This window comes from Ruditapes philippinarum, unplaced genomic scaffold, assembly GCF_026571515.1.
Source record: "Ruditapes philippinarum isolate M1 unplaced genomic scaffold, ASM2657151v2 ctg432_1_1_1_1, whole genome shotgun sequence".
Taxonomy (NCBI): domain Eukaryota; kingdom Metazoa; phylum Mollusca; class Bivalvia; order Venerida; family Veneridae; genus Ruditapes; species Ruditapes philippinarum.
Window position 1 is genome coordinate 153,387 of NW_026865099.1, and position 13,920 is coordinate 167,306.

At 31.1% G+C, this 13,920-nt stretch overlaps 1 protein-coding gene and 1 long non-coding RNA gene across 2 annotated transcripts; both read right to left on the reverse strand.

Moving 5' to 3' along the window:
• Positions 1–391: 391 nt before the first annotated feature.
• LOC132727798 (uncharacterized) lies at positions 392–2,506 on the reverse strand. Its single transcript, XR_009625394.1, has 3 exons — positions 2,283–2,506; positions 1,752–1,876; positions 392–422 (listed from the first exon to the last, which is right to left on the reverse strand). It is a non-coding gene; the product is annotated as an uncharacterized LOC132727798 (long non-coding RNA).
• A 4,474-nt stretch (positions 2,507–6,980) lies between these two features.
• On the reverse strand, positions 6,981–8,686 carry LOC132727810 (uncharacterized). Its single transcript, XM_060713399.1, has 3 exons — positions 8,608–8,686; positions 7,936–8,049; positions 6,981–7,568 (listed from the first exon to the last, which is right to left on the reverse strand). The coding sequence occupies exons 1-3, from the start codon at positions 8,678–8,680 to the stop codon at positions 7,033–7,035; spliced, it is 723 nt and encodes a 240-aa protein (XP_060569382.1). The 5' UTR covers positions 8,681–8,686; the 3' UTR covers positions 6,981–7,032.
• Between the last annotated feature and the right edge of the window lie 5,234 nt (positions 8,687–13,920).

Genomic DNA, 13,920 nt, shown 5'->3' on the forward strand with positions numbered 1-13,920 from the left:
CTTTTGAAATTTCATCTTCTGAAACTGATAAAACTCTGTCTAAAAGTACATGTAGTTTCTAAAAAAGCTAGTTTCTATAAATAACTAGATTTACCTGATGATTGCTCACTACCATGAACAACGCCATTTCATTATCATTGTTACACCCATGGACGTCCTCACCAACATACCATAAACAACAAGATTGTCATCAACATGGCCATCTTTTTTACATATCACACGTCAATCATCAAGAATCCCTGCTCTAGCTATCAAAATCTTTCAAAATAGTGCAAAATACAAAATATCAATGAAAATGATGAATGACAAAATGGAAAGTATGAGCATCAAAACAATCTACCAATTTACCTGTAAATACATAAATTATGCGCTTTCAAATAATTTTATTAGAAATCAAGAATTGCGGCTCTCGCCATCAAAATCTTTCAAATAGTGCGCATGCGTAGTGTAGTTAATCAATGAAGTAGAAAGTTAGATAGAGAGGCCTGTAATGGTGGTTAGTACATGATTTATTGGGGGATGAATGAAACGTATGATGAAAATTAAAGCTATAGGACATTTAATAGGAGAAACAATAACACATATAAACATGTACATATATGAACCTGCGACATCCTTCCCCTCACAGGAAAAATGTCGTCCCGACATTTCAAACACACAACTGCGTACTAAGCAGCTGTATCCATGGCACTACTTCAGAAATACTATACCTGTCGCAAGGACTACTTAAATTACTACATTACTATGTAACTGGTACTAATACTACAGTAACAAATAGTAAATGAACCACCTTGCTCTCTTGATATCAAGACAGATTCAGTATGAGTATCAGGCCTATAATACTCATGAAATTATTTAGATTAAAATTAATCATAATTGCTAATTATAATCTAATTTTTTGATTATTTATTAATGTTCTATTAGGAATTATAGTGGCAAAAAATGTTTGAAAGCAACATGAGCAATTGTCTGAATTGTCATGAGAATCCAAAGATTCTACTACTGTATCCGAGACTTTCACATCTGAAACAAAACACACACTGTTCAACAACATATCAACTGATTAATTTCAAACAAATTTATACTTAATTTCAGCAATATAAATAAGTTATCCAATCAGTGGATGAGAACTATGCAAATTTTTTCTTGGAAGGGGTTGGAAGATTTGGATAAAATGCTTCAGCACTGGGATTTAAAGTGGACTTCCTTCGCTGCCGAATAACATACTTCTCAGTGGAAGAACTTAAAGAGGGAAAATCAGATTTTGGAATATTTGATGAACTCACAGGCCTGTTATATATTTATTGACCTGTAAACAAATATATAGACAGTCACATTCTCCAATATATAAAGATTTCACTGGAGTCACATTCAATGTAACAAAAGAGAAAATCAACAATCTGTCCTGATCTCAAGAGAAGCAATATAGTTCCTTTACCATCAAAGGCACTCTTACTAAATGTATTCACAACATGATCAGTTGAAGACTACACTTTAAACTACCATAACTTACCAGCACCACTGACAAACTATACATGTTCAAGGTTTCTAATAAATATCTGTCCTACTAAGCTGACTTCCAAACACATCGCCATAATATAAACATAAATATATATGCTATATTATCCAAATAGAGACAGGTACATCAAGGAAGGGCAAATATATGCATATTGGAAATGGGAGAGATCTTTATGTAAGGAAAAGCCTTAATGTTAAGGGCTTATGATGGGAAATGTTAGTAAGATTCTCACCAATCACCAGAAAAGTACTGTTATAGAAAACATGCTAAGATCCTTCTGCCAAGATGAACAACCCTTCAACTGTGATTCTTCAAGCTGACTACTGACTCAATATAACAACCAGTTCAATGTCAAATCTGAAATTTAAATAAAATATTGAGAATCACAAAAATAGAAAAATAACACGACACGTACAATATACAATGTAGTCAATAAATTCTATTTAGTTTAAAAGTCCTATTATATATATTAATAACACTCAAATTTACTGAAGCTGACTAAAACAGTGCCAAGTCCTTAAATGTATCACACTTCTATGAATTATTTAAACGTTCCAATAGAAAATGTCATCTGTGTTGTCAATCGCAAAATATGCCATTATATGGTACCAATTAGAAAACGTAAGTAGAAATCGATCCAGTTGCTAGCTAATAATTTACAAGAAAACAATCGTGCACATATAAATCTGGTCTAATTCATTTCAGAATATCGCAATAAATCACTGCCAATGGTTAACTGACGTTGAAATAAGATAAAACTTACACATTCCACCATTGTTTACATCCTGCATTCATGTACATAAACAAAATGGCTGACTGAACACCACTCAACATTCGTCCCTGGAATAATCCACCCATAACTCCAGGGTTGTGGCAGCCAAAGCCCCCTGTTGGGCGCCAATTGTCGCAGTCCAAAAGATAAAGATGTCTAATGAACGCTGTGGGTTTAGATACTTCTGACCTGGACAGAGGGCCTGTGAATTCACACATTGTGCACTTTCAAATAATTTTATTAGAAATAGAAATCAAGAATCATGGCTAAATAGAAATCAAGAATCGCGGCTCTTGCCATCAAAATCAAATCCGGGTCAGCTCGGCCCTAAAACGTACTCGGCCCCCGAGTCAGTTCGGCTCTATTCCAACTCGGCACAGGTCAACTCGGCCCACTTTTCAATTATTAATATTTAGGTTTGTGTTATCACTATTTATTGTAATTATTGTAATTATTTATAATCGATTTGTGCATCTCCAAAAAACTGACGTCTTGTTGGTCCGCTATATATATAAAAAGACACGTTAACAGAGCTATAAATGATATTTACATGCTGCATCTTTGTTCTAGTTTAAACAATATTTATTTATAATCCGCTCTCTGTATCTTTGTTCTATAACGCATTTAGGTTTTTTTTTCTTAAAAAAAAACATTAGTTCATACATTATTGTGTTAAAAAACATAAGCATCTGTATATTAATAAGATTTGTATGGAAAAGGTAATGTCGCTAGATATAATGTTGAAAATTTTACGAAAATAAGATCTAGAGCTATAAAAATGATAGATATTGAAATAAAAGGTAATTGAAAACAGACATTAAAGAACTCCTATTGTCACGGGCTATTATTATCAATCAGTATGTTAAAGCAGAGTGTTATCTATGTCTCTGGTTAAAGATACCGATTAATTAGGTGATAATTATGATTGACTCCTTCACTCAAATTTGATCAGTGACCACCTGCAATATTAGAAGCTTATGATATTAAGTAAACACGTTTTTGTTTCATATTTTTTTGGAATATTACTTTACAAACAAAATGCATCTACGGAAACACATTTTTACTAGATCTATATTAATTCTATCGAATCTGCAAGACAAATAAATAACAATTTTTTTCTAAATATACTTTATTTCGGCAGAAGTACAATGTATAACAATAAAATATGTCTTATTATTCATTTACCTTAACAATATGCCAAGCAAAGTTAATTAAAATACGTTATATATATATTTGTAAAGTGGGCCGAGTTGACCCGTGCCGAGTTGGTGTATCTGGCCGAGTTGACTCTTTTCCATCAAAATCTTTCAAAATTGTGCAAAATACAAACTATCACTGAAAATAATGAATGACAAAATGGAAAGTATGAATCAGAGCATCAAAACAATCTACCAATTTACCTGTAAATACACAAAGTATGCGCTTTCATATAACTTTATTCGCGGCTCTCGCCATTTAAATCTTTCAAAATATTGCGCATGCGTAGTGTAGTTAATCAATGAATAGAGAGGCCCGTAATGGTGGTTAGTATATGATTTATATGGGGATGAATGAAACGTATGATGAAAATTAAAGCTATAGGACATTTAAAAGGACAAACAATAAAACATTTATACATGTACGTTTATGAACCTGTGACAATTTGAATTCCTTAAAAAATATGTTGCCATGTAAAAAAAAAATATGTTGCCATGTAAAATTCTTAACAGAAATGTGTCCAACATCTTCATATTTTGCTCAAAATTATTTCGCCAGAACCTTTATTCTACATATTTGGGTTTATTATTCTGTTTCTGGCATAAATACTTTGACAATTCTTTGACACTGAACATTATACTTTGAAGTTTCTTTTGAAAACTGAATGAAATGTAGGCTGACAGGTGTTGGCGCAATGAATAGGATCATAAAGAAGTTATTTAACCTATTTTGTTTTATACTTTCTATATGTAAGGACTTGGAAAATTATGTGTTATATAAATATGAACAGGGGGGAAATAATTCTCACAAAAGTGACAGTTACCAATATTTTTTTTTCTGTTTTTTTGTTATACACTATGCTCAATAAACAAACAAAGTTTAATGGAAATATCTTCATTATTTTTCTAGAAATATGATTGTTTATGTCATAATTAGCCCAATCGGGCATTTGCACCAGCCTGTTGATTAGATGGCTACAATGGTAAGTAAATTATATGAATAATGATTTTAATAGTAAAAAATACCGTTAACTATGATCGAAACGTCAAATGAAAAATCAAAAGTTTAACATGCATAATTCTTATGATTAATGCTAATTTCTAATTAAAGTCCTTATTCATGGAAAATTTAACTTGTGCCTACCTAAAATATTTGATAATTTACAAATTTTATGTGATACAATAACATAATAATCCCGGATTTTCTGTGTAATATTTACATTTTTTCCTTAAAAAAAATCAGTAACGCTTTCCCGATTTTCATCTGTAATAATATTACGTTTCGGCTATATAGTTTTAATAAAATACAAAATAACTCACATTTTTGATTGATACTTAGTTCTTTGACGTCCTAAAATAAAAGAAATAATTCCAAATGTTTCGTTTCCGTCACATCCCTCTCACAGACTTCACGCATATGTAGCTAACAGTAAAGAGCATGGAAAATCACTCGACCATGAATCTTGAGCTCTTGTATGTTTAACCACTGATTGATTCTCACAAAAAAAAACTAATCCGTTAAAGACGCCAGCAAAATATTTTTCGATCTCGATTTAATTTGCTATGAAACTATTGTTCCCCGCCTGGACCAAAAAGTTAACGTGGTTGGCACACCATCACTTGACATGCGCGAAACAGTTTTTATTCGTCATTCGAGCATTAAAACGCAAGAACAATTGGAAGTGGTATCAAAATGAATATTGAAAGAAGCTGGGACCTTAAAGTTAAAATCGGTTTATAATATATAAGTTTGTTAAGGTATTTAACTGAGGTCCTAAAACCTAAACACATAAAAAAATTCTTACATAGATAAAAAGGCATGGACATTTGAAACGGACAAATATGCAAAAGATGTAAAAAATACATAGAGGATATTCAAGTTTTTTCTGTAAATACATGATTAATTTTCATCAAGTGGTATGAAAATAAATATTTTATGAGTGGCGGTAGCTCAACGAGAGAAATGTGATAATTTTCATGCCACCAGATGAAAATAAATCATGTATTTATAGAAAAAAAACTTGAATTTTCTGTTAATTATATACATTTGTCTCTATTTTTAAATTACAATTTGGAAAACTATTCCTTAAATTGTGTGTACTGGCAGAATTTAAAAGAAAGTAGTCCGGCAAGACACCAGTGAAAACACGGAAAATATGTTTCACTTAAATACTTTTTTACAGTGAAAATACGAAAATGAAAATAAGCATTTTATTAATAATATAAACCCAGCATGCCTTTAACACTAGACTGCGCCTTTACTACGATTGCACGGCGTTATTAATTGAAAATTATTTTTAATATACTAATTTTAAGAAGGGAAACAACTAAACAAAATCTCGAGTGCTTTCCCTTTTATGGCTATACAGAGTAGAAAGGTTAATCTGGTAGCCGTGGCCCCCAACAGTGATTATATGATCTACAAAATATGATCATTCCCACTAAATACAGATTTTTTTAATTGAATTATCTAATCACTAAAACCAAGTTATTCCGGCTTGCTCGATTTAACATGCAGTTTTAGATTATGTAACACAGATGCACAAGTCCTTGAAATCCTTCATGTAGGTTTTTGTGTGCACGCGTGTGTTTGTGGTTGACGGGGTGTAGATTGATTTTCGTTTTTTAATAATAAAATATGAGGGGGAAACCTGTTGATAGTAGTTTATTAATTATTTAATTATTTATAGTAACATTTGGGTGATTCCATTTCTAAAAATAGAAATCTAATAATGCGTCGTTATTCACATTACGACTCATTGTAGACTTATCTCATACACATCTTTCGGCCAAATACTTCATTTTATAATTCATCTATTTTGTAGATGCCAATATTTAGTTAATATCCTATATTATATTGATGTGATTGTCACCTTACAAAAGAGAGGCCACTTATTAAAGGCCTCTTCCCAATAAGAATGTTCTTTAAAATAATGCAGTTTTCTCAAATATCCCAAGTTACACCTGCTTTCTGTACTTCCCAAATCCCAATATAGGCATTTTAGCAATAAATCTAAGCTAAGACCTTTTCCCAATAAAGTGAGTAAAATCACTGATCGCGGAAAAGGGAAATTATCAGCCAACATACATTTATAGGTATCACATAGCCATGTCTCCAACGACAGCTGTGCAAACACGATCGGGTACCGAAATATTACCAGTCACCTTTAGTAATTAAGCCAGGCAGCTCCCTAATAAAAGGAAACGTCCCATACGTTTCGAAACTCATTTGTATTGGGCATGGGTCTATATTAGATATAGTAATAACGCTGGCCGAGTAGTTAATGTTTATAATTTAGGGACCGGTCGATGTACTATCTCTGCATTTTAAAATTGTAATTTCAATTGAACTTAAGTAAAAGGCATACATATACTTATAAAAAATCATTGTTTCACTACCATATAGTTTACGTCGTGCCTTCCCATATTACTATACATGGCTGCTCAGATTTTACTAATAATTAAATACACAAGATAAAACATATTCATTATTTTATTTTGTGGGAAAAATAACAACGTAAAAACAACAAAAAATACAACAACATTTAGCTTTTTCTATGCGTATCATCACTACTGAATTCCAACACGTTGTCCAGAGATTCTAGCCAATGAAATGGAAATGTTTCTCCAAAATTAAAATCACCGCTTGTAAAACTGTCCATATTCTCGGATTCATATGTGATATTAGGCAGATGAAGTTCATCGATTCTGTGTGTTGGAGACAACCCATTCGCTTCTATGTAGTTTAGAGAAGCGATAACTTCCTCCTCAAAATCACCGACGACACTGTCTAATGAACCTGCGTTGTCAAGATTAGAGTCAATGCTGGTGAGTCGTTCCATTTCATACTGAACCCCGTCGTTGCCATTCTGAGCTTGGACTGGGCGTCGTAACTTTCTGTTCCGGAAAGTTTCAAGAATATTACGAAACTTCTTCTTCAAAACTTTCTTCCATAGCAAGTATAATAATGCCGCGAGGATCAAAAAAGCGCTTACGCTTATAACCAAAACAGGTATGTTTAATTCCAAGCTATTATCTTGAGAAGGAGGTTGTGGTGTCACGCGATTTTTAGCTGCGTAATCTGAAATAAGAAACAGATTAAATAAGAAAATATTATTGAACAATTATGAATGTCGACTTTATGACTTTGTACATACGTGGCTCAGGCAATTGTGACAGTAAGGGAGACAACTCGCACTTGAAATATCAGTATGAGTTGTCCTCCTTACAATATATGAAAGACTATCTGTCCCGTAAAATTTTATGAAGACTGGGGCTCAGAAACAACTTGATCATTTGTCCCTATATATCTCACACAACATCCATGGGTTTTTCAGCATTGTGTTTGTAAGAATTTTTATAAGGCAAAGAAACACTCAATACGAATACGAATAAGATTGACACTCTTTAACCCCAAATGAACGTTTAAATGATGAGAAATTACAAACCTGGGCAAAGCCAGTCACAAGAAACTGGATAAGAAGCCGGCGTGTCACATAGCCATCCACAATCCCTACACTGCCCTGTAGGTGCATCGTAGTAATAATATTTTCCACAATTTCCTACAAAAAAAATGTCATCTGTAAGTGTTTTAAAGTTACTAAAACACTGCTAACACATATTACACTGGATTATGAACTATCGTCCGTCCGTGATTTATATAATGTAAACAGGTTCTTCCACAAATACAGCAGATCGTAAACTTAAGTCCATAATTATTATTGTTGTTAATATAAATGTAAATATAAATCCATTCGAATAAGAAAAAAGAAACAAAAACGAAACTTACTCCGGTTTCAATAAAATTACAGTAATTAGTAGACTTTAACGCGAGCTTTATCTCAAGTTATATACTGTTCAATACACATGAATAAAAGTAGATTTGAACGAGGGTAGATAGAGTAGTATATAGTGTGTGTTTGTATTTTTTATATTGTATATAGAAGACCGTATCTATTAAAGATATGTTGTTTTATATATGACTCTTTATCTTCTATCTTCGTGTGTTAAAAATAAATAAATAAATAAATAAATAAATAAATAAATAAATAAAATAAATAAATAAATAAATAAATAAATAAATAAATAAATAAATAAATAAATAAATAAACAATTCTTACCTTCCGTCATTGCGTAGATGTAAAAAAATAGGTAGAAAAATGCAAGTGACAGGTAAACGTGTTGCGGAATCATTTTAAATTTCGGCATGTATTTAATGCTAAAAATAGGAACCATATGGGTTTTCCCTGAAAAGCGAACTAGGGTTCCTTTCTTCCGCTAATTATAGACAGTTTGTGTAATGATATAAGCATATATATATAATTCTATCTGATATACATGTACGTATTTAAATGGACTACCGTTTCTGATATAATTAGATGTTAAAGTATATAAAGCGGATAAGTATTTCATAAAATTTTAGACATAGTAATGTTTCTGTGTTTTGTTGTTGTTTATTTTGAAATAAATATGTTTGGCTAGTTCTAGTGTAACCAGATAGCACATTATTATCATAAATACACATTAAGATTATTAAAACTAGGAAGATGTTTACCAATGCTTTATAGACAGTAGACATTTTATTTTATTCAAACAGGCATTAATAAAGTCCATCAGGACACAAAACATGCAAAACAAAGTGCATGACATAAACATAATTATATACATAATATCAACAATCATCATCATTGGAGAAGATCAATTTTAACTGATAAAGTAGTAACATATACATGAGCCGCGTCGTAATGCATTTGCGACCAGCATGGATCCAGACCAGCCTGCGCCTCCGCGCAGTCTGATCAGGATCCATGCGGTTCGCTTACATACCCTATTACAAATAGAGAAACTGATAGCGAACAGCATGGATCCTGATCAGACTGCGCGGATCCATGTTGTTCGCTAACCCACTATGTTGGTTTTGTCGTGACGCGGCTCAAATACAACTATGAAAGCACGTGTAGAAAAATATATCACGTGTCAAGTGGTACTTGTTGAATCCAGACTATTCTAGCTGGCTTCGGCCTGGGCGACCACTGTGCAGAAGTTTTGACCGAATGATGTGTATTTCTTTTGGAATCGGAATAACACGCTCGTAACTGCAAATAAAATTTATATAGGTTTCGTTTGATAAACCATTTATGCTAATGCCCATGTGCACGAATTTAGGGGCGACATTAAATATTTAAATGGCACTTATTCGATTCCGTATAAATTTAGATACGCAACACGTATTATGTAGATATAAATATTACATGTTAAAAAAAGAATGGGTTTTTCGCACCAGATACTTAAAATATCGCAAGGTTTATCTAAGTGTTGTTATAAATACATACTCTGCCTATTTGTACTCATTTACCCCGAAAAAGTATTATAAATAAACTGGCAAAATATATAAATACATAGCTACAGTTATAACAAAATAGTATAATTTATAAATTTTACTGTTTAAATACATATTACAATGTACTTTTTCTTTACACTTTTCTCAACAACATTTTTTTTACGTTGTTCTCAAATGTAGTTCACAGATTTGTTTGTTCGTTTATATTCGTTTATTGTATTTGTGTTTTCTTGTATTATAACATGCATATTATATCATATCTATAGCAATGCATATATTTTATGTTTATGCTGAATATACTCTTGAATCTTAGTGTACATCATATCATAAATATATACAAATACTTAAAATATAAATGAAATGTATAAAACGTTCAAATGTGTAAAATAAACTGTGTACATGCATTTTAAAATACATGTACGTTAAATTTTTTTGTACAGTATTTATGGTGGCATGGAAACAATAATTAGTCATTGATATGTTTGCTACTAAAACGTGTGAAGACAATATTTCGATATAAGAATAATGTGCATAATGTTTAAACCCATATACATTTTAATATTACTTCAAGAGAAGTAACTAGAACCCGACAATGCCTGTAGTCAAACAAATAAACAATGGCAAAATTATATAATATTCCTTATCGGTTAACTTAATTAAGGCAATTTGAACAATGTAAAATAAAATACCATTAAAACTCGCAGAATCTGCATCATCATCATCATCACCATTATCAGAATCATCCTTATCATCATCACCATCCTCATCCTCATCATCATGATCATCATCATCATCATTATCACCATCATCATTATCATCATCATCTAAATCATCATCATTATCACCATCATCATCATTATTATCATCAAAATCATCATCATCTAAATCATCATTATCACCATCATCATCATCATCATCAAAATCCTCATCATTATCCCCATCATAATTATCATCATCATCTAAATCATCATCATTATCACCATCATCATCATTATTATCATCAAAATCATCATCATCTAAATCATCATTATCACCATCATCATTATCATCATCAAAATCCTCATCATTATCCCCATCATAATTTTCATCATCATCTAAATCATCATCATTATCACCATCATCAAAATCATCATCATTATCATCATCTAAATCATCACCATCATCATTATCATCATCATCAAAATCATCATCATCTCCATCATTATCACCATCATCATCATCATTATCATCATCATCATCATCATTATATTCATCATCATCTCCAGTTATGGAAGTATATAAGTCAAGAAATGTTTTACAAAATACAATTTTAATAGAAAAAATTAACATGTATTTTATTACTAATATAAAGTGGCTAGAGTAATAACGGAAGACAATCATTGTATATAGGTAATTCTCGATTTTTACAATACTTCTCTCCCTTTCCAAAAGTGTCATTTTTTCGGTGGGGGAGGGGTCAATATTCTGACTTGAATTACATTTAAATATAGCTCTGTGATTAGATAACTGGCAATCCACGAAAAAAACAATATACACAGCTGAATTAAAGGGTATAAATCGATATCGTTTAAGATATTTTTTTATAAAATTTATCAACAGTAAAATTATATTGGTTTATTATATGGTTGATTCCCGAAAAAGTTGTAACTTAGAATGTCTCTGTTATTTAACACACATGAATAATGTACATAACCAGAATAAAATGTTCCAGAACAAAATATCATTTCGCTATTTTAAGTAGGGTTTGTATAATCCCATTCAGCAATGATTTTGTGCATGCGCCATTCGCTTTAAGACAATTAATTACCATATTTAACCCAATAAGCATTTTGGCAGTATTCCTTTTTAAAATCCAAACAATAATTTTTGTATCAGATATATTTTCTTATACACTTTAAGTGATTTGTCAAACTCTTTTAGAACATAATAGAACAGACATTTTATTTAAGACTTAGTAGATAGTAGGTAGTTAGTACATAGTAGGCCTACATCACCATACAAATACATAAACAAAACAATTATCACGTCACGTGGTCATGATGACAAAAAATATAATGTGATACTTAATTAGGTATTAGATAATACATTTGATTACATTGATAATGTTAAGATATGTTATAAGATAATATACAGTACTAGAAATCCTACTGACAACCTCGCATGGTTTTAAATACCGGTTTGTCAAGGGAAATTGTACTTAAGCACCGCTATCTTAGTGATAGAAACAATTATGAGAGCTTTTAATCTAAAAGCCCATTATGCCTCAGATATCCATATTTTATAAATTCTTTAGAAATATCAAACATTATTTAAATGTGGATAAAAAGGAAGAATTCAAAGAAACCACACGTCAACACCGGATAAATGTTAACAAAATTTTAATAAAAGATCTACCGGTTTCGAACCTATCTGGTTCTTCATCAGGATAAATTTTACAAAGTATAAATCTAGCTAAAGTATAAAAATTGTGTAAGATGGTAAGTCACGTGATATATAAAAATAGTAACAAAATTAATAAAGTTTTCTAAAAATAGATAGAGTTTTGGAAAATTGCCAGGAAAATTATGGAGTTGTGCCAAGTTTCTTTAGGTTGAACTTTAAATTGTTTTTTGAAAAATACCATATATACTGTACACGTTGATGATTAGTTCATTTTCACTGTTATTATTTAAATGTGTTTGAATGACGGATAAATAGCATGTTAGATGATTTATAACTGAAAAGAAGTTGTGCTCAGCATGCAGTTTGGTGTCGCAAAGGTAGCAAAATGTAAAAAAGTAGTTTTTTGACTTCCATACAAAATACTTATTCAATATAATTATACAAATTGCAAACATAACTTAAGATGCGTAAGATAGTTTATATAGCAAATGTATATTTATTTTTGAAACTGTAACAAAATTTTATAAATAAAAATGATAACATTTCTGAAATATAATGGGCCTTTAAGCATAGTTATGATATAGTTAATGGAAATGGCTTTAACAGAACTTCAAATGAATAAGTTTTGTATATAGGAATGAGTGGTTTTTTTGAAACTGTAACAAAATACGGGCGGGCGGGGCAATGCTCGCCTTTTTTTTCTTTTTTCTTAAAGCAAACAAACAAACGGTTTAAACAAATCGAAAAGAATATATATAAGTTCAGTGAAAATGCAATAATTTAACATTCAAGGTCAAGGTCAAAATAAGGCCAAGGTCAATTTGAGTTTGATATACATGAAGGTCTTATCCTAAAGAATATTCTATTATAATATGAAGTCAATCCATAAAAAGTGAAAATTCCATTAATTTATCCTTCAAGGTCAAGGTCCTATGTGAATGAAGGTCAAGTTCTGTCTGGTTCACTTAAAGGGTTATCCTTAAACATTATTATTTTCAAGTTTGAAGACAATTCATTCTAAAATAACAAAGTTATAGGCACTAAAAGCAAAAAACAAGCAAATTTGGAAATTTGACCTTAAAGATCAAGGTCATTTATGAGTAAAGGTCAAGGTCTGTCTAGTCAAATTAAAGGTCTATCCTAAAAGATTATTATGTTCAAGTTTGAAGACAATCAGTTCATAAATAACAAAGTAATAGCCACTACAAAAACCAGTGAATTAGACATTTAACCTTGAAGGTCAAGGTCATTTACGGATGAAGGTCAGAGTTAGTGTGGTCTATTAAAAGATATTGCCCCAATAGTAGTTGTGGTTAAGTACGAAGACAATAACCAAGAACTTAAAAAGTTATGATCAACGTACAAGTTTGCGGACGGCAACGGCAACGTCAACGGCAACGCCGACATGACTATACAGAGCAACAGATAAGCTTTAAAAGTGAATTGGGTATTACTCCATCATTATCTTTGGAATTGGGTATTGGCTCAATTTAATTGGGCATTCAAAAACTCGATACCCTATGATTTCAAGATCAATTGGGTATTTAATTATGAAGATATGAATTTTATGGTTTCAATATCAATAAAATTAAATTTAGATAGATCTATCTTAACTGTTTTAAAAAGAAAATAGGATTAACAATTTACTAGAACTTTTCACAATTGTTTTATTTTTTATCTAAAATGCTCATGTTGTATTACATAATATCTT

Bases quoted from the DNA above. Each gene is read 5' to 3' on its own strand.
- LOC132727810 (XM_060713399.1), bottom strand. From the start codon at position 8,680: ATGATTCCGCAACACGTTTACCTGTCACTTGCATTTTTCTACCTATTT. The intron at 8,050-8,607 runs GTAAGAATTGTT...TTTTTTTTGTAG, and splicing joins CATCTACGCAATGACGGAAG to GAAATTGTGGAAAATATTAT. The intron at 7,569-7,935 runs GTTTGTAATTTC...TTCTTATTTCAG, and splicing joins TTGTGACTGGCTTTGCCCAG to ATTACGCAGCTAAAAATCGC.